Raw genomic sequence first — 24,785 nt, forward strand, 5'->3', positions numbered from 1 at the left:
TCACAATCACAACAAAAAGAATAAAATACCTTGGGATGAATTTAACCAAGGAAGTGAAACATCTATACAACGAAAACTACAAGACTTTCTTGAAAGAAATTGATGACGACATAAAGAGATGGAAAGACATTCCATGCACATGGATTGGAAGAATAAACATAGTTAAAATGTCCATACTACCTAAAGCAATATACAGATTCAATGCTATCCCAATCAGAATCCCAATGACATTCTTTACAGAAATTGAACAAAGAATCCTAAAATTCATATGGGGCAACAAAAGACCCCGAATTGCTAAAGCAATCCTGAGAAAGAAGAACACACCTGGAGGCATCACAATCCCTGACTTCAAAACATACTACAAAGCGGGGCTGGCCCCATGGCCGAGTGGTTAAGTTCGCACGCTCCGCTGCAGACGGCCCAGTGTTTCGTCGGTTCGAATCCTGGGCGCGGACATGGCACTGCTCGTCAGACCACGCTGAGGCAGTGTCCCACATGCCACAACTAGAGGAACCCACAACGAAGAATACACAACTATGTACCGGGGGGCTTTGGGGAGAAAAAGGAAAAAAAAATAAAATCTTTAAAAAAAAAAAATACTACAAAGCTACAGTAATCAAAACAGCATGGTACTGGTACAAAAACAGGTGCACAGATCAATGGAACAGAATTGAAAGCCCAGAAATAAAACCACACATCTATGGACAGCTAATCTTCGATAAAGGAGCTGAGGGCCTACCATGGAGAAAAGAAAGTCTCTTCAACAAATGGTGCTGGGAAAACTGGACAGCCACATGTAAAAGAATGAAAATTGACCATTCTTTTTCACCATTCACAAAAATAAACTCAAAATGGCTCAAATACCTAAAGGTAAGACCTGAAACCATAAGGCTTCTAGAAGAAAATATAGGCAGTACACTCTTTGACATCAGTATCAAAAGGATCTTTTCGGACACCATGTCTTCTTGGACAAGGGAAACAATAGAAAGAATAAACAAATGGGACTTCATCAGACTAAACGGCTTCTTCAAGGCAAGGGAAAACAGGATTGAAACAAAAAACAACCCACCAATTGGGAAAAAATATTTGCAAGTCATATATCCAACAAAGGGTTAATCGCTATACTACATAAAGAACTACACAAGTCAACAACAAAAAAAATCAAACAACCCGATCAAAAAATGGGCAGGGGACATGAACAAACATTTCTCCAAAGAAGATATATGGATGGCCAATAGACACATGAAAGATGCTCATTATCACTAATCATCAGGGAAATGCAAATCAAAACTACACTAAGATAATCACCTTACACCATTAGAATGGCAAAAATAACCAAAACAAAAAGTGACAAATGTTGGAGAGGTTGTGGAGAAAAAGGAACCCTCATACACTGCTGGTGGGAATGCAAACTGGTGCAGCCACTATGGAGAACAGTATGGAGATTTCTCAAAAAATTAAAAATAGAAATACCTTATGACCCAGCCATCCCACTACGGGGTATCTATCCAAAGAACTTGAAATCAGCAATTCCAAAAGTCCCATGCACCCCTATGTTCATCGCAGCATTATTTACAATAGCCAAGATATGGAACCAACCTAAGTGCCCATCAACTGATAATTGGATAAAGAAGATATGGTATATATATATATATATATATATATATATATATATATATATGCAATGGAATACTACTCAGCCATAAAAAAGGATAAAATTGTCCCATTCACAACAACATGGATGGACCTTGAAGGTATTATGTTAAGTGAAATAAGCCAGATAGAGAAAGACAATCTCTGTATGACTCCTCTCATATGTGGAAGTTAAACATGTAGACAAAGAGAACAGATTAGTGGTTACCAGGGGAAAGGGTGGATGGGGTGTGGGCACAAAGGGTGAGGGGTTCACCTACAACATGACTGACAAACAATAATGTACAACTGAAATTTCACAAAGTTGTAACTATCATAATCTTAATAAAAAGTAAAAAAAAAAAAAGAATCATTCGGTAGAGGGTACAAATACTCCTGCTAGAATGGGTTTGACCAACTTCAGTAACCATGTCACCAAGTTTCCTACCAGTGAGCTTGGACTCCAGTATCTGGGAACTGGGCTTCCTGTCTGTTTTGGTTCTCTCTTGTTACATACGACACACTCAAAAACCTAGGGGCTTAAACAACCATTTCATCTCTTTCATCAGTCTCTTGGTTGACTAAGCTCAGCTGGGTGGTTCCCCTGCTCCACACAATGTCAGCTGGGACTGCAGTCATCTGCAGGCCCTACTGGTGTGGAACATTCAAGATGGTGCACTCACATGGCTGGCAGTAAGTGCTGGCTCTCTGCTGGGATCTCAGCTGGTGCTGTTGACCAGTGTACCTCATTTCTCCCTTATGTGGCCTCTCCATGTGGCTCAGGCTTCTCACAGCATGGTGACTGGGTTATGAGAGGGAGTGTCTCAAGAACAAGCAACCCAAGAGGAAGAAACATAAGCTGCCAGTCCTTTTAACAACTGAGCTCAGAATTTCCAGAATGTCAGCATAAAGCCAGTCACAAGGCCAGGCCAGATTCACAGGGAGGGGAAATAAGTTCTACCCTTGATGTTAACAGTGGCATGTGTGTAGAGAGAGGGAAGGTATTATTAGGATTATCTTTGGATGACCTTTTGAATGACCCTTTGGAGACTAGCTGGCACACTGTCTATAACTCCCAGCCACTCAATACCTGCTTCCCCAATACCTGCTGTCAGATTACTGTGATAACTAGATTTTGGAAAATATTCTTATTATCTGATACAGGCCTGCCATACTGACATTCTAGATCATGGGTTGCTCAAAGATAATCATATTCTACTAGTTTTTTCCTTGTAAACCAATCCATTGGTTTGAAATTTTCTTTGTAAAGTTCCTAGAATATTTTTTTCTGCTTTTGTTCTTATTTTTAGACCCTGACTGTATTGCTCAGCATCCAGTCTGGAAAACAGAACCCAGACCAGTTATTTTAACAGAGAAAATTTAATATAGGGATTTAGTAAGGCAGGTGTTGGAGGGTTGGGAAAGCAAAAGGGGAACACTGAGGTAACCCAAAGACGGTAACTGCAAGAAGCAGTACCGACCCTGGGCCTGAGGAAGCAAAGGAAAGAAGTCAGTTGCCAGAACCCAGAAGCTCAGAGGAGGGGCCCCATGGAGCTGGGACACAAACCTCTGAGGGGGGAGTTGTTTAGCTGGTGCTGGTGCCTCAGAAGTGTGAGAAGACGGCCTCGTGGACCTTGGACTCATGTCTCTGAGGAGAGCACGGCGAGGCTGGCTCCAGGATTCCTAACAACAACCTGGAAAGTGGAACCAATTGGTGCTGGAACCCACTGCTGCTGATAAAGTGCAGTGCAGCTGCTGGCTGATGCTGGACATGGGGAGGAGCAGGCTCTTCTCTTTCTTCCAGCCTTGCAATATCCCTCCAGTGCACCTATAGGCAGAGCCTAACAGGGACAGCTGGCAAAGCAGAAATGTTTGCAGAGCCCCTGCTCCAGCAGGACAAAGAAGAGTCCGGAATTGAGAAACAATGGCTTAATAACCTCGCGCACTGCTTTCCTCTAAGTGGCAGGGATTTTATTGAGTTATTTTATTTCCATGAATGATGTCTATAATATCATTTGTGGGGATTCTTGGGGGGAGAGGAGCACAGGAATTGCTAAATTTGTGAGTGAAAATGTACTTTAATCTACACCCCAGGGGCAGTTAGTGAACACTAAAGGGCTCTGATCAGTAATTCACATTTCAGGGTAGCTATGCCAACATGGCCATCTGAATCTGCCCCAGGGCTTTTGTATTAACTTAAGGGGTATTAGAAATAATTTCTCATTGGTGAAATGAGCGGTGTTCAAGATAGGTGACGGGCCAGAAAGACTGCATGAGCCTTACAGCTCTTACATAAGTGAGAAAATAAGAATCCAGCACACCCAGCAGCCTAACATGTAGGCACAGACTTCTATTTGATCTGGTGTCCTGCTCCCTTCATAAAGGACAATGAGGTCTGATCTGACTAACAGGCCTGCTCATCTGTCTTCGGAATAGTACTGAGTCTGCCTTCGATGAAGCCTCTGGGGATGGGTGCTTGTTGGAATGCCTAAGGGACTGACAGTAAAGTCACTGGACTCACAGGAACAAGTTGCCTGTTTGGTGACTGTTCCCTCTAAGTGTTTGTATGTTTGGCAGAATTTGGTCTGCGACTTGCTTTTACAGTGATATCCCCCCTGGTTGTGAAGGAGGAGATCCATGACTCTCATCTGTCTCTGATTGTTAACTACTGCCCTATATTAACCAAAGAATTCAGTGATGCCTGAGCAGCCACACTGGCTTAGATCCATTTACAAGAGCTCTAAGAGTGCTGTTGGTGGGAGCTGCATCACCAGTGAAAGAAGCCTAAGGAGAAGGTCATATTTAGGGAGCCGAGTTAGAAGAGCATGGTCAGCAGATCATCCATCCATGAAAATTCTCCTTCCAGCACTTCTCCCTGAAACTTCGGAAATGTGCACGCTGAGAAGCCATTCCCTCACCCTACAATTCACGATCGTCCAGTACTCCAGATCCCAGAACTGCCCTCTTCTTCCAGCCCTCAGCCCTAGTCCCCTCACCTCCACTCCCCACCCAAGCCCTGCCCTGCTGGGCTCTTCTCTCTGGGCCCCGGAACAATACTCACCTGCACTTTGAGAGGTTCACTGTCCGATGAATGAGGAAATGGGCAAGGGGAAGTCCCCAAGGCCACTGTGAAGTTCAAGCAGCTGTGCTGAGAATGTCATGACAATTTTTGAAGTAATTAGGAGATGAAGGGTCACAACACAAAGGATGAGAGATACACATTTTGGAAGAGGTTAATCATACAATCTAGAACTCTCCACATCCCTGCTCTGGCATGTAAAGTGTAGTTTCCAAAGCCTCTTCATAAGCATCTCCTACCGCTCCCCAACACACACACAAACACACACACTCTTCCTGAGAGATTACTGGTCTCATCTGAGAAACAATCAATTCAGTGTTGCCAATCACGCCCTTACATCAGCCAGGAAAATCAGGCCAAATTTTAAAAGGATCAGGCTTTATATAAGAAGTTCAGAAAATAAAAAATCAATAAATGCATGAGTCTATACTGTGACCTAAGATGATGTGGGCCTTTGGGGGAAATGGAAGCTATTTGGCACCTTCGGTTGTAATTTCTGTTCTACTGTTTGGCCAGGATGGGATTTTCCAAGGCATTCGTGCAGTTCATTAAATATGTTATTATGTTGGCTTATGTTTCTCTTTCAATTTAAGAACTTAGCTCTTAGAAAACATTTGCCTGAAATGAGTCCAAGTAGTTTAGGCCTCAGAAGCAAATCCATTTTGACTAATAAAAGACTAATTCTCTAAATAAGCAAGATGGTTTTTCTTAAATGAGAATCTAATTGTGAAATCCTATATCCTTAAATCTAGCAAATTACTAGCATAGACATTTCTAAGCCCATGCAACTTGCATCAGATTTCTCATCATCAGAAAAAGGAATAATTTCTCTATCATCAGAATTCGAAATGAGCTGCAAGAACACGGGCCTCAGCTGGCAATTACCTCTTGAAGTAAACAAATCCATATGCTGGGACCTGGAAGATTTGGGTCTCTTCCATGACTTTTCCCATCCCCCCATGCACACCCTCCCCCTCCTACCCCACCCCACCCACCAGCCAATCACTTTCAAACCCTTAATCGGCCTTCTTGTCTGCCCTTTATTGGGGACTAGGAATGGCTCCTGTCTTTAATGAAATTTTCTTCCTCAAATTCCAGAGACAAAACATTATTGCTCATATTTTCAGGCAGAGCAGCTATTCAGGTGTCACTGATCAAGTCTCTCAGCCCTTAAGTCAGAATTGCATAAATTGACACACTCTAAAAAAGAAAATTAGCATGTCACATCTGGGTCTTTTCACTCAGAAATGCATTGATAAGAAGTAGTCTTGGGGGCCAGCCCCGTGGCCGAGTGTGGTTAAGTTCACACACTCCACTTTGGCAGTCCAGGGTTTCACCCGTTCAGATCCTCGGTGCGGACATGGCACTGCTCAACAGGCCATGCTGAGGCGGCGTCCCACATGCCACAACTAGAAGGATCCACAACTAAAATATACAACTATGTACTGGGGGGTTTTGGGGAGAAGAAGGATAAATAAATAAATAAAATCTTTAAAAAAAAGAATTAGTCTTGGAGGCCAGCCCCATGGCTTACTGGTTAAGTTCATGCACTCCACTTCAGTGGTCTGGGTTCGCAGGTCCAGATTCCGGGCACAGACCTACAACACTTGTCAGCCATGGGAGGCAAGCCACATATGAAGTGGAGGAAGACTGGCACAGATGTTAGCTCAGGGCTAATCTTCCTCAGAAAAAAATAAATAAATAAATAAAAAAGAATTAGTCTTCTGGCTATAAACAAATAACTTGGAGCAGTATATCTTACAAAGACAGATCCTACCACTCCCTCCTGGGAGAGATGCCTTTGTCCCTTGGTATCAAATCAGCCACAAGAGCTGATCATTATTCCAGCTGTATCCTTCGAATTGTTGCAAACATTATCAGCCCAGTTCTGTCTTTTTTATTATAGCCACAAAGTAAAGTCTCTCTTCAAACTACTAGGGTCACCTGTAGGCTGTCTTGCAATGTAGTGTGTGGATGACAAAAGTCTAACAAAGGGAAGATTTGAGTAATGAAAATAAAGAGAAGAAAGTAGAGAAGACTTTGAAAAATGCAAAGGCTATGCACATATTTCATTGCCATGAGTCTTTTAGACATGTCTATGTACTAGACTTTTCAAAATAGATTACCTTGAGCAGATCCTCAAACCAAATGTATTCCCTGTTGTTTGTTGTCACTCATGTATACATTGGTTAAATAAAAAGAAAATGAGGGGGCCGACCCGATGGCACAGCGGTTAAGTTCGCATGTTCTGCTTCTCGGCGGTCCGGGGTTCACCGGTTGGGATCCCGGGTGCGGACATGGCACTGCTTGGCAAAAGCCATGCTGTGGTAGGCGTCCCATGTGTAAAGTAGAGGAAGATGGGCACAGATGTTTGCTCAGGGCCAGTCTTCCTCAGCAAAAAGAGGAGGATTGGCAGTAGTTAGCTCAGGGCTAATCTTCCTTAAAAAAAAATTAGTACTCCCTATATGCAAGGCATTAACTATATTAGGTACTGGGGACAAGATGGTGAAATAGAGTCACAGTTTCCAACCTCATGAAGGCCATTCATAGTCTATCAGGGGAGACAGTTAATTAAATTAAAGAAAACAATGCTTTGTGCTAAAGGCTCTGATAAAATCAAGTGCTGGAGCTTTGGCAAGGCAGAGAAGGAGCAACTCATTCAGCCCTGCAGAAGGTGACATGTACACTGATGGAGGGAGACACAGATACCCTGGGGTGAGTGGGAGTAGGAAGACAGAGGTGGGGAAGAGAGAGGGAAGAGTACGTCAGGAGAAGGCAACAGCATGGATGAAGGTTTGAAAGTGAGAGATGGCACACCCCATTATTGGACCTGAAAGGTGATCAGGAGAATAGAGTGAGCAGAACGCAGTGAGGGAGGCAAAGAAGTTGCAAGAAAAATGACAAAAAAAAAAACACATAGCATTGGAGATTGGAATGGTGGTTACCTTTGGGGAAGGGGGGAGGGGGGAGGGCAAAAGGGGTGATTAGGGTCACATGTGAGGGGATGGACTATAATTAGTGTTCAGGTGGTGAACGTGATGTAATGTATACAGAATTCGAAATATGATGTACATCTGAAAAAAATAAAAATTAAAAAAAAAAAGAAAAAAGCAGATGTGAAGGGTTTTGGACTTGACCCTAAGGTCAAGGAAAAGTGGTGTTGGCTGGATTGTTCCCAATTCTTCACTCCCTTCATGTTACAGAACTGACCACAGCTTCAGTGTGCAGAGTGCATGTCCCTGCCCCTTGAAGTTGGGTTTAGCAATGTGACATGCTTTGGCCAACGGAATGTTAGCAAAGTAGGCCAGCAGAAGCTATGAATGAGCTCACTTGGTTTAGCTTGCCCTCTTGCGCCCCTACAATCATCCATGAAAAAGACATGCTTCAGGTAGCTGCTGCCCCTTCAGTTTAGGCCCTAGCATGATGGTTCATGGACTAAACCTAAACCCAACCAGAAGCCTGGGGTCCTACCCAGCTGACTGAGCCTTAATGAGCCAAACTGCTGCCAACCTTCAGATCTGAAAGCAGGAAAATAAATATTTATTTTGGTAAGCCACTGAGATTGGGGGATTGTTGTACAGCAACAACTGACTAAAATGCAAAGCCATGGCAAAATTTTCCAGAGGGGAGTGACATGGGCATAGCTGTATTTTAGAACACTGCCTGGCTCCATTATGGAGAACAGATTGAGAGAGAGAAGACTAGTTGGAAGAGGTGCAGAGACCAGTTGGGAGATGGTTTTGTCAATCCAGAGAGAAATGATGGTGGCCTTGCCTAGGGTGACAGTGGCAGGGGACAGAAAGAAGCACTGATTCCTGTTTAGTATTCCTTTAGTACAGTGTTCTTGCTTTGTGTTATTTTTCTTTTCAATATAAAACCTATTTTCCTCTAAGACCAAGATAAGTACAATCTCTCTAAGACATTAGAGCTCAACAGCCTGTTTAGCAGTCCAGATTCATTTGTTCATTCAGGTATTCATTCTACTGCCATCTATTGAATGCCTGCCATGTGTCAGAATAATAAGATATGACACCTCTGCCATCCCAAAGCCTACAGTCCAGGAAGGAGAGACGGACACATAAGCAAATAATTGCAATAATATGTTGGAAGTACTGCAATAAAAGTGAGAATAAAACCTACAAGAACGTAAAGGAGAATCTGATCCTTTATTCTATTAATGTTCCTGGAGATGTTCATATTCGTGTGGGCAGGGGTCTTCATTTTATTCACTTATATATCTCAGGAGTCTAAAAGAAAATGCCTAGCATCCATAATTAGTAGATGACTAATAAATATTTGGTTTTTGTGTTTAGCTTCCTGAACTTTGGCTCAGATTCACCCTTCTGCCTCTTTCAGGTCTAGACTACCTCAAATAGGATTCCTGTGAACTGAGACGATCGATGGTCAATAGTTTTGAGTAACAAAGAGAATGTAGGATAATGACTGAGAGGACATCGCATTGGGCCACCAGGAGGTTGCTATTGACTTTTGAGGGCGGCGTTTCAATAGAGTGCTGGGGTAAGAAACCACACTGCAAACACAAGCTTCCTCATCCTGTTTCTTTTGGTTTTAAGTTCTCCATCAGTGGGGATTAGACTATCTGCCAGACGCGCTGTAGATGCGGGAAGGAAGGCGCACAGCCAAGAAGGACTAGCAGGATGGCTACTACCTTAATGGATTCATCCTGGCCTAAGTCTGGCCCTCAGTTGTGGCCATCCATGAGCTTTATCTCAGAGATCCTGATTCACACCAACCCACAAGGGACTAAATATTACATACCAATTTGCTTCATGATTAATTTTAATTGAGAAATATAACTATTGTGTGGACATTTTTATTCTTATCTGTCTGACCAGTACATTTTTTTCCTTTACACAAGCTATACAGGATGTCTAATTATCAGAAGGTGGCTTAAGGTATATGGAATTAGAGCAAAGAAAGAGGGTTTAAATGTTAAAATAGAATCGGGCTTTCTTAGCCTGACTTAATTTCAGGGTTTGAAGTGTCAGGCATTATGGATATTTATTGAGACTCCTGGAACCCAAAGTATACTAACAAGTACACAGGCTACAGCTGGTCCTAAGGCACCCTCGGCTACCCATCCTAAACACTGCTCTCCAGAAAGAGCTAGTCTTAGCCAATTTAGTGCACCTCACGCAGTAGGTTTCCGAGAATATCTCCCCAGGAGAGTGCATAGAAAGGCAGTGCCCATGTTTACCTAGCCCTCCCTGCTGTTTTCTAGGGCTCCATTGCTGGCCAGTCCTTATTTCTGATTGACACATGGGTTTCCGCAAAGCCTCTGAAGGCGACTCCCCACATCAAGGCCAGGGGCCCTCCCATGTGGAATGTTTCAATACAGAAGGGTAGAATAGGCAAATGCAATTTGTAAAAGAAAACCAGCAAGGGCAGTATTGGTAAATAAATTCAAATTTGGCAGGCTCTTCTTATAAAACTGGTTGTAATACTACAATGCTGGCACACTGATTTTAATATAGGGTTATACCTCCATGACAAGCGATTAGGGAAAATTTCACAACTGTTTGTTTGAACAATCTTTGGCCTTCCAATGAACCACAAAGTAATCAATCATTCTGTCAGTGGTGTATTTATCTTTACATCTCCCCCAACTAATCCCTAACTGACGAAGCAGTGTCAAGATAAAATTACACGGCACTGAATAAAATGTAAGCACAAGCATGAAAACGTTATCACCGTAGATCACCATTCTTGTCAAACTCAGCTCGTGTACATTTACCCATGCAGTTACTGCTCCACAGGTGATTAGATCTGAGTAGATCTGAGTAGCAGTTGTCAATGGGCAGTTACTTCAGAATCACTGGTAGGGTGAGAATGACAGTCCCTTGCAACTGTCTACATGCTAACCAGAAGGGGAAGTCCTTTCATACTTATTTCAAATCCTCAGTTGGTTTGTTAGTATTTCTACTACAATTGGCACATGGTTTCCAGTTTTTCGCCTTTCTTTTGAGGTGTCTGTCCTCTTCAGATGTCTGGTGATTTGGGTCTATGAACTCATATCCCCACGGAGGTACTGGCTTCTCGGCCTCGTAATATCTACAGGCAAGGGCTGAAGGGCAGCCCCTTATCTGGGTCGGCTCCAAAATCCAAGAGAAGCAGTGAAAAGGAGCACTCCAATATGCCCGTCCTTACGCAAGACACTAACTCTCTTATGTGCTGGGGACAGGATGGTGAAATAGAGTCACCCGTTTATTCTCATCCCACTGAGCAAATTCTCAGATCAGGGGTACACCTTCGAACCCTCAGAAAGAAGTGGGACTTAGAGAAGTCAGCTATGAGGGTCTGCAGGGAGCAGGGCAGTTGCCGGGGTCAGGCAGTCCAGCCATCTTCAGTCGCTCCACACCCCAGGAGAGCCTGGCCTCTGCTGAAATGACTCCCACGCAGCGCCCCCTCCCCCAGGCATGGGCTGGTCCGGCTTGAGAGTGTATCCCTCAAGAGAAGTCCTGCATTGGCTTTTGCCAGGAGCCCTGAAAGTGTCCCAGCCTGGGACCATTTCTTATACTAATTTCTCAGCTCGGGGCTGCCAGACCACACAGGTAATGTAAATTCAGACTGAAAACCACCAGACAAAAGGCAGTAATTATAAATTCTCATAGATATATAAATACTTTTTCACTCAAAGCTCTGACCTGGGCGGACAGCTTTTTTGTTTTCTACCTCAGCTGATAGATGGCTTTTCTTTCTACTCCACTGTAGCCCTCTCAGGGTCCCAAGTTAGTACAAGGTTCTTAGTTCCAATTCCCCACTCATCTGCTCCCAGAGCCTTTTTTCTGGACCCCAAAAGTTGTTCAAACTCAAGCCCAAAGATTGGAGTACTTGGTTACAAGGATCGGAGTACTCTCTTTCTCCTCCAGGGGAAACAGTGTCGGCAGCTGCTTACCTCGCGGAATTGTGGGTCCAGCTCTGATTCTGGCCCTCAAGTATTTCCCTAACCATCCTAATTATGCATTTAAAAGGATGCATGCCTTATTTTATCAGGCACTTCTAGGTGTTCTGTAGCAGAAGGGCTTTCAGATTATCCAAACTGCCGCACGGCCCGAATGGAAGGCCTGTTGAAGGCTAGGAAGCATGTAAACATGAACGTGTCCGTGCTCCAGCCTCAAAGTCCCAGCCTTACCTCCTGCCAGGGGCTGGGGCCAGGGGTGTTTTGAAGAGGCACACCGCCGCAAGTGATTCTGATGTGTATCTCTGCTTACGAACCACTGGAACGGAAAATAACAAGCCTGGATCATTATATTGTGCAAGGAGATTGCTTACATTTTACTGGAAAATAATCTTTGCCTATTTTTCAAAAGAAATAGTGTTTTTTTTGTGTGTGTGTGAGAAAAATTGTCCCTGAGCTAACATTTGTTGTCAATCTTCCTCTTTTTGCTTGAGGAAGATTGTCCCTGAGCCAACATCTGTGCCGGTCTTCCTCTATTTTGTGTGTGGGACTCCACCATACCATGGCTTGATGAGCAGTGTGTAGGTCCACACCTAAGATCCGAACCCACAAACCCTGGGCTGCCAAAGCAGAGCACACAAACTTAACCACTACACCACAGGGCCGGCCCCTGATGGTAAGTTCTTTTTATAGCTAATTGGATGCAGAAGAGTTTATTATATAGTGCACAATTCCATTTTCTGAAAGGGTAGGAAAAAATAGATGTTTATACCATGTTTCCTGCAGGAAAACCTTCCTTGGCCAAAATTTTGCTGAGCTCTGAAAACGTTTTAAAACTTTTGCATCATTTGCTTTGCCCTGTCAACATGTTGAGAACCAATGTCAGAGACTTTTGACCTTTGGCAGTTTCTTAGCTGAATAGGTAATAATTCAGAATTTTTAATTATGTCACTGATAAGATAAGTAAATAAGTAGATGAAAATTTTCAAGTGCCACGTACAGCTGCTATCTAGTTTGCAGTTCTTACCAAAACCCATTAAATCCAAGAGGATAAAATGCCCATTTTGAGTATTGTACAGGATTTGTACAGAAGGTACAAGCTAAATTTTTCAAGTCACCTATTAGAATTATTATTGATACAATCCATGCTTTGTGTAAAGGTAATTTGCTTTCTGAAAATTTTCCTGGTTATCAAACAATATTAGAAAATAAATGCTGAATTTTCTTCTCAGTTATTTTATTTTGCCAGTCCTCACTATCACATCTAAGCAGTGTGTACTTGCCCCAAATTGAAGCAATCAAAAATCCATATTCTGTATACCATGATAAGTGTTTTATATGAGGTATCTCATTTATTCCTTGTAACAGCTCCCTGCTCATATTAGCCACATTTTACAAATGAGAAATGAAGTAATTTGCAAGATTGCACAAGCGATAGGTGGTACAGCTTCTATTTGAACCTAGGCCATTTAACTCTGGAGCCTGCATGTCTAACCACAAAACTGTACTGGCTCTTAAATTTAAAAAAATTAAAAAGCAAAAACATACAAATAAGAAGCCTACTTAAGGAACATTCTAGGATCACAATGTCTAATACCAAGTTTTATTGGGGTGACTCCTCCAAATATATCCCAAACCCAACTACCTCTCACATCCACTGCCTCTGATTGGGACATCACAGTAAGGGACCTCAGTGGCTCTGCACAGCACAGCATGGTCTCGGGATCAGCAGTATGGACATCAGCTGACAACTGGTTAGAAATGCAGATTCTCTACCCCACCTTCATCCCAGCCCTGCTGACTCAGAAACTCTGGGGGTGGGACTGGCGAGCTGTGTTTTAACAAGCCCTCAAGGGGATTCTGATGCACACTCAAGTTTAATGACTGGCCTAACAGAAAGATGCGTTCGTCCAGTCTTTTGATAGCCTTGCCAAACTTCAGACAGTCTCTACTGAACCATCATTTTTTTTTTGAGGAAGATTAGCCCTGAGCTAACATCTGCCACCAATCCTCCTCTTTTTTGCTGAGGAAGACTGGCCCTGAGCTAACATCTGTGCCCATCTTCCTCTACTTTATATGTGGGACGCCCGCCACAGCATGGCTTGACAAGTGGTGCCATGTCCACACCCAGGATCCAAACCCGTGAACCCCAGGCCGCCAAAATGGAACGTGCAAACTTAACCGCTGCACCACCAGGCCAGCCCCTGAACCATTGTCACTCTTCTATCTTTACAGAATAAAGTTTTGCCTTTGGGAACACAGTGATCTTCAATTCTTCTCAGGTATGTGCTTCCTTCAAGAGCTAAACTAGATCTGCACAAATCTACCACCTCGGGTCTCCTGAGACCCTGATACTGTCTGGGGCTTCATGTACCCAGTCCATGCATAGAATCCTTTATAGCTCAGCAGAGTTTAACAACAAAAATAATTTAAAAGGATTTCTAATGCCCGCTTGTGCCCCTCAAAGAACATTAAAGGTGACTAAAATTAAAGGACTGAAAATACCAAGTCCTTGTATGTCAATAATATCTCAATAAAGCTTGAAACTTTTTTTTTAATTTTAAATATATCAAGTCTAGGCAAGGATATGGAGCAACTGGAACTCTCTTGCATTGTTGGTGAGAATGTACATCAGTACATCCTTTTTGGAAAACTGTTTGACACAAAATACTAAAGATACAGATATGTCCAGTCTATGACCCAGTAATTCCACACTCAGACATATACCCAACATAAATGAACGATTATGCCCACCAGCACATATATACAAAAATGTTCATGGCATTGTTATTCATAATAGCCAAACACTGGAAACACTGGAAACACCTAAATATCCACCAACTATAGAACAGATAAATAATTTGTGAAATACTACACAGAGGTAAGAAACAAAAACAAAAATCTGGGGGCTGGCCCCGTGGCCGAGTGGTTAAGTTCGCGCGCTCCACTGCAGGCGGCCCAGTGTTTCGTTGGTTCGAATCCTGGGCGCGGACATGGCACTGCTCATCAGACCACGCTGAGGCAGCGTCCCACATGCCACAACTAGAAGAACCCACAACGAAGAATACACAACTATGTACCGGGGGGCTTTGGGGAGAAAAAGGAAAAAATAAAATCTTTAAAAAAAAAAACAAAAAAAAAAAACAAAAAAAAAACAAAAATCTGCTTTTGCTACATACAAAAATATTGATCAGGGGCTGGCCCTGTGGCCGAGTGGTTAAGTTCGCGCGCTCCGCTGCAGGCGGCCCAGTGTTTCGTTGGTTCGAATCCTGGGCGCGGACATGACACTGCTCATCAAGCCATGCTGGGGCGGTGTCCCACATACCACAACTAGAAGGACCCACAATGAAGAATATACAACTATGTACTGGGGGGCTTTGGGGAGAAAAAGGGAAAAAAATAAAATCTTTAAAAAAAAAATATTGATCAATCTTACAAATGTAATGTTTAATGAAAGAAGGCAGACACAAAAGAATATATACCATATGATTCCATTTTTATGACATTAAGAAAAAAGAGAAAAACTTATCTCTGGTGATAGAAACCAGAAGAGTGGTTACTTCTGGGCAGGGGGATGCACTGGGAAAGGGATGTGGAAGACACGTAGGGTACTGGTATGTTCTGTATCTTCACCTGGGTGCTAGGTACACAGGTATAGACATATGTTAAAAATTCATCAAGCTCAGCCCTTAAGATTTGTGCATTTGACCATACATAAGTAACATCTCAAAATAAAAGGGAAACAGTGAAATCAATGAAGAATATTAAAGGAGATCCAGATCAGAACCACAGCAAGAGCCCTAAAGTCAGCTTTCCTCTCCTCCCCAATTCTCTCACACACATAGCTGCCACAGCACCTCTCACAAGCCATGCTGTGGCAGGTGTCCCACATATAAAGTAGAGGAAGATGGGCATGGATGTTAGCTCAGGCCAGTCTTCCTCAGCAAAAAGAGGAGGATTGACAGCAGATGTTAGCTCAGGGCTGATCTTCCTCAAAAATAAAAAAAAAAGAATAGGTTGATCTCTTGAATTCAGGCATTTCTTGCTGTCATCTTGCGTCCTCTATCTTGTCTCTTCTGCTGCCGCCAGCTAGCTACCACTCCTGATAAATTCCAGAAACCAGCAGGATTCAATTCAGTGTTTTGTTTTGACTGCTGGGTCCCTGATGAGAACACCAAGCTGGTTGAATAAGTAAATTTTTATGATGGGAACAGAAACACACAATCAATTCATTTCCTACATATCTTGAGTAATCGGATAGCCACACAGTAGCTGGGACTTCTCCCAGCAAGTGGTCCAGAAAAGGCTTCAGGCTAACAAAAGAGAAGGCTTCTCAATTCTTAAGTTAATATTCTCCTCCCAGGGAAGAACAGTGTTAAAAACTACAGTTCACAGTTATACAAGAGCAAACGAAGGTCAGTTCAAATACAAGAGTGTGCCACTGGTCTTAGTGCAGTTTGAAGCTTTAATAACTTCAGAAGTACAAATTCTATGAACTTACACAAAACAGCATTTGAAAGTAAAATTATTTCAATTTCTTTCATGCTTATTTGGTCTCGGGAATTGTGTGTGTGTGAGGAAGATTGGCCCTGACCTAGCATCTGTTGCCAATCCTTCTCTTTCTGCTTGAGGACAATTGTTGCTGAGCTAACATCTGTGCCAATCTTCCTCTATTTTATGTGGGACACTGCCACAGCGTGCCTTGACAAGCAGTGCTTGGTCCAAGCCTGGGATCCGGGGCTGCGAACCCCAGGCCACCAAAACAGAGTGCACAAACTTAACCACTGTGCCACACAGGCCAGTCCCTGGTGTTGGGAACTTTTGAACTGTAAATGTATTTCAATTTTTTCTTTCAGTCAATGTTTGCCATCTTCAGTTAGGGGTCTAAAAAATTTGAAATTTAAAATTATTCAAAATTCACAAAATGAAATAAGTCTGAAAGAAATTTAAATAAACTTGCAAGTCATGCGTTTTGCAAGTTTTCAGCATTTATTCTTCTGATAATATCAAAAGCTAAAACTGTACTAAGACTTTTGGGACACCTGTACATGGAAAACTATGGAGTCACAGGGTGCTTGAATATAAACTTTTATAATTTACACTCAGCTATGTCCAAAATAAACTGAAACATTTTATAACAACACATACACACCGATATATGCAAGGTGATGTAAAAGTAAGTCATAAGCTTTCTTGAAGCTACACAGATACTGTGCTAAATTATTAAAACTTTTTTAGGAAAAGTATGGGAGGGTGAGGCAAACTGGTAGCAATATCTGTAGTATAGGTTTCTAGTATGTATTTTTACTTTGGAGGGTGTTGAGGGTGTATTTTTATTTGGAATGCTTCTTCTTAAGATAGTATTATGTTTTCAATATTTTGATATTAGTAGTATTATTGCTAATGATGCTTTTCCAGAAAAGTTAAAACAACTAACTTTTAAAGACTCAAACACTAAGACAATGCCAGGTGCCAGCCCAGTGGTGCAGCAATTAAGTTCACACGATCGCTTTGGTGGCCTGGGGTTTGCCACTTCGGATCCTGGGTGTGGACATGGCACCGCTTGGCAAGCCATGCTGTGGCAGGCGTCCCACATATAAAGTAGAGGAAGATGGGCACGGGTGGGCCAGTCTTCCTCAGCAAAAGGAGGATTGGTAGCAGATGTTAGCTCAGGGCTAATCTTCCAAAAAAAAAGAGAGAGAGAATGCCAAAAAACACTTCATAAATGTTAGTTTTCCTTCCTATTAGAGATCACAGTTCAGTGGTTCTCAATCTTGATTGCACAGCAGAACGACCAAAGGATCTTAAAAAAACACTGATGATTGGGTCCCACGCTGGGATTCTGAGTCATTTCGTCTAGCCTACTGAACGGCCATGGGGAATTTTAAAAGCTCCCTGCTTCTTCTAATGTACAGCCAAGGTTGAGAACCACTGCTCCAGGTCAATATATAATCAGGCATACGTCAACATAAACTTATGTACAGATGTTCAGAGCTCCATTTTTTTTTTTTACCATAGCACCGATCTCAAATTTTATAATGGAAGAGGTTGAGAAGAAAACCCAGTTTAATCAGCAACGTGGACGAATCTCAAAAATATTATGCTGAGCGAAGTAAGCCGGACAGAAAAGAGTACTTACTGTATGATCCTATTTACATAAAGTTTAAATAAATTAGAACGGGGAGGGGGTTGACTGGGAAGGGACGCAAAGGAAATTTCTGAGATTAGAAACGTTCTCTATTTTAAGGTACACAGATAGATGCAGTTATCAAAACTCATCGAAATGGACAGTTGAGATCTGCATTATGATTTCGCTTTATGTAAACTACGCTCCAATAAAAAGAACGAATAAACGTAATTAACTTAAATCTGGATACCTATGTCAGGATTTGGGAGGCAGAGACGATTATTACTTCAGATGACCCCCAAACCCTCACTGGATTAAAAGCAACTGCAAACCCCAGACCAGCACCGGAAAGAATGGAGAGCCGACAGCAGGGAGAGCCAAAGCCTAAGAAATCGCTGCTGGGCTGGCAGACACAGCGGAATGACGCCAGGGCAGCGGCGCCCGAGTGTAGCACGAAAAGAAGCCCCCGCGCCCTTTTCCGGTGCGCACACGTCCGACCCTGTGTCCCATAGGAAGGGTCCGGAGGGAAACGGCGGCACCGCGAGAAAGGAGCCGGGGACAGCTTGGTTCCTGCGCGGATGCTGGGGCTGTAGGCGCCGCGCTGTCAGCTGGCTGAGGCTCTAAGGGAGAAAGACGTCGGGGCTCGCCTTCCCTCCGCTACTTCCGCCGCTGTCATGATTCCGGTGTCGCTGGTGGTGGTGGTGGTGGGCGGCTGGACTGCCGTCTACCTGACCGACTTGGTGCTGAAGGTGAGGGCCTCGGGGCTAAGGCCCAAGCCCGCGGAGCCCGTGGCCGGGGCGCAAGGCCCGATGCCTCGTCTCTTGCCCCGCCTTGCGCCTCCCGGGCCGGACGCGGCGCAGCCGTAGCCCACAGGCCGCCCTCCGCGTGTCGCCCGGCTCCGTGCTGTGAATAAAGCCCGGCGGGAGGGGTGTGGCGGCCCGCGCAGCCGCCGCAGTCGCATTGCGGGTGGTGCAGGCCCGCAGCCATCGGGTCCTGCCCGAGAGGCGCCGGCAGTGGGCTTGGGAGGGCTGGGGCCTGCCGGACCCCGCGGCAGCGCACCAGAGGCAAAAGGAAAATGTCTGCCTAGGAAAGGCATGGTTTCCTTCGTTGTCTTTAAGATCACGACCCTCTGGAGACTCTGGTATTGGAATGAATCTAAGACAACTTGTGATTTAGATCAGTGGTCTCAAACCGTGAAGTGCGTACGATCATCTGGGGTTCCGGTTAAAATGCACATTCTGATTCGGCAGATCTGGGGCAGGGCCTAAGATGCAACCAGGTCCCAAGTGTTACCAGTGCTACTAGTCTACAGATAACTAGTTTCTGACAACTCGAATTCTCGTTTGCACCCTGCACACCCTTCTCCACACTAGCCCCCGAAACCCTCCAAACACACACACCCTGGGTGCTCGACCCATTCTTCAGTTATTTGGGAAGGATAGCAAAAATGATGAACAATTGTCTGACCACATGCTTCAAGCAACCTTTCGAAATGGAATGTTGGGGGTTGGGGGTAACTGTACATGTGGAATAAATTCCTATACGATCTCAAATGTTTAATTAAAAATTCCACTTGTGAAAAGTGAGTATCTATATACTATTTATAATAGTAAATAGCAGCACGTGCATCATCTGAGAGCTTGTCAGAAATGTAGACTCTCAGGCCTCATCCCTGACCTACAGAATCAGAATCTGCATCTTCACAAGATCGCCAGGTGCTTCCTCTGCACGTACTTGGCATAGTGCTTACCATGTCATAAGCAGTACAGGCCACTGCTTCTTTCAACAGTGATTTTGTTATTTAGAGAAAACAAAGCTTCATGATTTCTTCGTGTTGCATATGTGACAAAAAATCCAAAATAAAAAGAACTTTTTGAACCTCTACAGTCTCTGGTCAAGTGTGTGAGGTGATCAGGCTGTCACTTTAATTTCAGTAACAGTCTCTAGCTCCCTAAGAGAGCACTATTCCTTGAGCAAAAGACCTAACTCACATCCAGGCTATCTGCCTGGGGAATGGAGAGACCTCGAATTTTAGGAGTCTGCACCTTCAGCTTCTCTGCTTCCATCTTGGTCTACTATCCCACCCTTGGTTCATCTGGGGTTTCCTCAGTAGACATCTGCTGGAAGGGTGTGTCCCTCCTTTTCCAAGTCCTGGAAAACAAGCAGGTTTTAAAAACTTCACGTGAAGACTGAGAGCTGAGAACATCACAGATCTGAAGGCAAACTGATACCTATATACAGACTTGGGTCATTTTTTATGACAGTAATAGGGCTGAAATATCCTTCTGGAGACAGATAAGTTTCTCCAATGAATGGGCATCCATATGACAAAATACTATACTTACTGTAACTGAGGTGATGGGGATTTGTGTCAGGTATATAAAACAACCTTACATTATCTAAAACCCTACATTACTCAAGGACTTCAACTTCCCTAAAGATAAAATTTGTTAGGTTGTGTATGAGCAGATAGCCCCCCAACCCTGAAGAATGTAAGAGAAGTTACCAAGACCAAGATGGCTTTAACTAAGTTTTGTACTTTTACGCGATCAAAGTCGGCCTAATTTCTTGGGGTTGTTGCTCAGAAGAGCATAGAAAGCACTAATTCCAACTAACCTGTCCACTCTGTTGGATGGGTTGGGGGTCTTCTTAAATTGTCACACAAGACTTCTTGTTAGGGTAACAAGACTTCTAGGCCTGCGCTGTCCAGCATGGTAGCTACTACCTGTGGCCACTGAGCATTTGAAATAGAGCTAATCCAAATTGAGATGGATACCAGATTTCAAAGACTTAGTGCATAAATAAATAAATAGAGTGTAAAGCATTTCAATAATTTTTTATATTGATTACATGTTGAAATGATAGTATCTTGGCTATTTTGAGTTAAATTAATCTGTTTCATACTTTTAAAATTTTGGCTGCTAGAAAATTTAAAATTACATATGTGGCTTGCATTTCCAGCCCATGTTATATTTCTGTTGGACAATGCTGTTTTAAGCAGAGGTCAGCAAACTTTTTCTATAAAGGGCCAGATAGTATTTTAGGCTTTGTGGGCTGTGCAGGATATCTGTTGTATATTCTTGTTTTTTGTTGCCTTTTTTTACAATCCCTTAAAAATGTAAAAACCATTCTTAGCTCACAGGCTGTACAAAAACAGTCTGTAGGCTGGATTTGGCCCATGGGTCATAGTTTGCCAGACCCTAACCTCAGCAGACCAGCTAATCTAAGACCTTTACTTTAATATCCTGAAGAATAAACATAAAGCTTTAAAATTATAAGAGTTTGGGCGGTCAGTATCTTACTTTCCTATAGAAAATACTTCTTTTTGATTTTCTTAAATATTATAAATTGTTCTTCAAAATTGAGTGATGTGGAACTTTTCTTTCTCTCTTAGTCATCAGTGTATTTTAAGCATTCTTATGAAGACTGGCTGGAAAACAACGGATTGAGCATTTCCCCTTTTCACATCAGATGGCAAACTGCTATTTTCAATCGTGCCTTTTACAGTTGGGGACGGCGGAAAGCGAGGATGCTTTACCAGTGGTATTCTTCATTTTCTCTTTTTGGTTTAAATTAGTTATTGTGATCATGAGAAAAGCTTATAAATGAACTATTTCCATCATTTTCCAGTCTACTGAGTTTTAAAATGTTGACAGTCTAAAAACTTTCTGGTTTTATATAAACTTACGGGATTGCATCATTGTTCTTTTGCATACATTCAAAATCAGTGTTCTATATCTTGATCTGGGTGGTGGATACATGAGTGCACGTATGTAAAAATTCAATAAGCTGTCCACTTCAGACTTGTACACTTTACTGTGTAAGTTATGTACTAACAGAAAAGCGAAAAACATATGGAGCGTTTTCCATCAGGAAAATAATCCTAGAGAATTCTCTCGCCTCTCATCACACTTAGAAACAAGGGTCCTGGGAGTCATAGGATGCCCAAAAGTCTGCAGGCTTTCCTCTGTACTTCTTTTGTGATATCCCTCCACAGGAAGGATATTTAAAATATGTAACAACCAGTAAGGCATACACATGAGCCAATTGGAAAAATGGCCAGCCAGATTGCAGCAACGGGGTCCTGGAGCCCCCTGGCCATGCCAGTCATACCCCTTTTGTTTAAAAATCAAGGAGTTTATGGTGATTATGGTGAGGGGGTTTATGATGATCTCTGGGACACCCTAGAGACCGACAGGTTCTGTAGTTCAGAGAATTTCTAGCATGGGAATAGGGGACCTTTGTCTAAATTCCTTTTTGTTAAAAATTTAGCTCCAAATGGAATAGAGCTAAATGTAAACAACCAGATCATCAAAAAGCAGAAAATGCAACAGCAAATCAAAGCAAACAAAATAGAAAGAAGGAAATAATAAAGAGCAGAAATCAGTGAAATAGGAAGGTTTCAGTAGAGAAAATCAGCAAAGCCAAAAGTTGGTTCTTTGAAAAGATTAATAACGTTGATAAACTCCTTCCACAACTGATCAAGAAAAAAAGAAAACACAAGTAACTAAAAATTAGAATTGAAAAAGGGAACATTACTACAGATTCTATAGACATTTTAAAAAGTGAAACTATTGTGAACAATTATATGCCCATAAATTTGACAATTTAAATGAAATGCACAAGTTCCTTGAAAAACACAACTTATCAAAAAGTTAGAAAATGTAAGAGATTATTCCCAACTATAGAAGGGTAACTTTTAATTATTAAAACAGTAGAAGAAAGAAACTGTCATAAAATTTTACCGTGTTAATATTTAAGCTCAGCACAAAATACAGTTAAAATGCAAACAATAGAATTGGTACATGAAAACGAATGGATGTCTATAATGTCAAAAGAGCTTTCATAACTATATGAAAACAAGATCAAAACAATGCTATGTGAATGAGCAAAAGACATGAGAGGAAACAAACTTTTTATTGGGAACAATATTCAGCCTCTTCAGTTATGGGAGAGTTGTAAATTATTAGAACTGCTTAAAGAGACTAGTGCCTGTGCTTCAGTAACATATGTAACGTTCAGGTAAGAAAAAGAGGCAGAATTCTGAAATTTTTAGACATTATTTTGAAGCTGTGAAATGTGGCTGGTTGATGAATTTGTTAGTCCATGAATTATGAGGAATTTTATGTGATTTTTTTCCTCTTGACAGGTTCAATTTTGGAATGGTGTTTGGCGTAATTGCCATGTTCAGCTCTTTTTTCCTCCTGGGGAAAACGCTGATGCAGACTTTAGCACAAATGATGGCTGATTCTCCCACCTCTTATTCTTCCCCCTCTTCTTCCTCTTCTTCCTCCTCCTCTTCTTCCTCCTCCTCTTCTTCCTCTTCCTCTTCTTCACTTCACAATGAACAGGTGCTACAAGTTGTGGTAAGTGCCTTCTTGTTGCTTTAAGTAACTGTTGAAAGATAGATATAAGACATTTCTTCTGGATAGCATTAACTCCTATCCATAATATAAATATGAAAAGTCTCACAATTTCTCAAATTACCTGCTTAAACAAAAACATTAGTAAGAATATAGGAAGGAATTGTTGTAATATGTAGCAGTAGTAGTAATAGAATAAATGGACCACCCTCAACAATTACACAGGTATTTGATTTAATTCATGTTACCTTCTTGAGGTGTTAAATGATTGTTACTATTATGGAATAAGCATGCTGATTTAAATCTCTATAATGTATCAATAAATTGCATTTTAATCCTATGCAAAGTATTCCCCTTTCCTCTTCATGGCTTTCAGAGTCTAACCAATGATATCCTTTTAATTAAAGATATAAGACCTTTTTGAATGGTTGCGGTGATTTCTTGATATGAAGAATAATGTGCTGAGTTGTACTCCTTTGACTATAAGCTATTTATAGTAATTATCACTTTAAGGCACATGTGTAGACCTGTACTTTATCGATTCATATCTCCAGAGTTTGGAAGGGTGCTTTACCATTGGCTAACTTTTATTTCTAATTTTTTACATTGATTGTTTCCATTTCCATGAATCATGAATATTATGTTTTTAATCATGTTCTTATTAATGGAATAGGCTGTTTAAGAGTTACTTGGGGCCAGCCTAGTGGTGTCGTGGTTAAGTTTGTGCACTCTGCTTTGGTAGCCCAGGGTTTGCTCATTCAGATCCTGGGCACAGACCTATACACCACTCATCAAGCCATGCTGTGGTGGCCTCCCACATAGAAGAACTAGAATGACTGACAAATAGGATATACAACTATCTACTGAGGCTTTGAGGAGAAAAAAAAAAAAAGAGGAAGATTGGCCACAGATGTTAACTCAGGGCCAATCTTCCTCACAAGAAAAAAAAAGAGTGAAGTGAAGGGTTTTTTTTTAACTCATGTCTTTGTGGCCTTTACTAGGCTGGGTCACTATAGGAAGATTTCGAAGTCATTTGTTGAGAACAATAAAGAATCCCATGGTAATAGCTCTTTCTTAGAGATTAAAAGGATTTGCCAGGTGAAGCCTTCTTCAGAAGATATGATTTATTTCTTCTGCAAACATTTACTGAGTCTGTTTTGTCTCCTGGCCTTATCCTGAGTCCTGCTTATATGGGGAACAAAATCTAATCCTAGCACTCATGAAGCTTTTACTCTAGAGGGAGAGCTGCTGTGATTGTGCTACAGTTGGACAGAGTATAGGTGCCATGGGAACAAAGAGAAGGTGTGCTAAGGTGTGCCTGGCACTGGGAAGAGAGTAGAGGAGAGCTCAAGGGAAGGCTGAGGAGAGTCCACATAGCCTGGGAAAGGAAGACGGCAATTGAGCATCCCAGTAACAGGGAACCATATAACATGGAAAGGTGGAATATAATAAAACCTCGTTAATGTGCAGTGCTTCCTGTGTGAGGTTTTTTGTGCCTATTTTGTTTTATTCCTGCAGCAGTCTGCAGATGAGTATTGTTATCTGTGATTTACAGATGAGGAAACCAAGGCACAAAGATGTTAAGTCATTTGCCTTTGGTCACAGCTAGTAAATAGTGGGTCCATCACTCACCCACAACTGACCTCAGAGCCTGTGCACATTATG

General features: G+C 42.2%; 2 protein-coding genes across 8 annotated transcripts in view; one reads left to right on the forward strand and one right to left on the reverse strand.

Moving 5' to 3' along the window:
• SMPX (small muscle protein X-linked) overlaps positions 1-18,211 on the reverse strand; it is a 128,442-nt gene extending 110,231 nt beyond the window's left edge. For both annotated transcript variants that reach the window (XM_070603427.1, XM_070603426.1), the window contains exons 1-2: positions 18,008-18,211; positions 11,865-11,949 (exon numbers count right to left, since the gene is read on the reverse strand). The gene's annotated coding sequence lies outside the window, so the exon portion shown is untranslated. The remainder of the gene's footprint in view (positions 1-11,864; positions 11,950-18,007) is intronic.
• Positions 18,212-18,260: 49 nt separating this feature from the next.
• Positions 18,261-24,785, forward strand: part of MBTPS2 (membrane bound transcription factor peptidase, site 2) — a 42,264-nt gene continuing 35,739 nt past the window's right edge. For 4 of the 6 annotated variants that reach the window (XR_011535695.1, XM_070603422.1, XM_070603423.1 and 1 more), the window contains exons 1-3: positions 18,297-18,506; positions 21,152-21,300; positions 22,907-23,123. Coding sequence is in view for 4 of the 6 variants with exons in the window: in XM_070603422.1 (XP_070459523.1) it covers positions 18,432-18,506; positions 21,152-21,300; positions 22,907-23,123 (441 nt within the window). In the remaining 2 variants the exon portion in view is untranslated. Of the gene's footprint in view, positions 18,507-21,151; positions 21,301-22,906; positions 23,124-24,785 lie in introns of all 6 variants that reach the window. The other 2 variants (XM_070603421.1, XM_070603424.1) reach the window with 2 other exon arrangements.

Source organism: Equus przewalskii, chromosome X (assembly GCF_037783145.1).
Source record: "Equus przewalskii isolate Varuska chromosome X, EquPr2, whole genome shotgun sequence".
In the NCBI taxonomy this organism is placed as follows: Eukaryota; Metazoa; Chordata; class Mammalia; order Perissodactyla; family Equidae; genus Equus; species Equus przewalskii.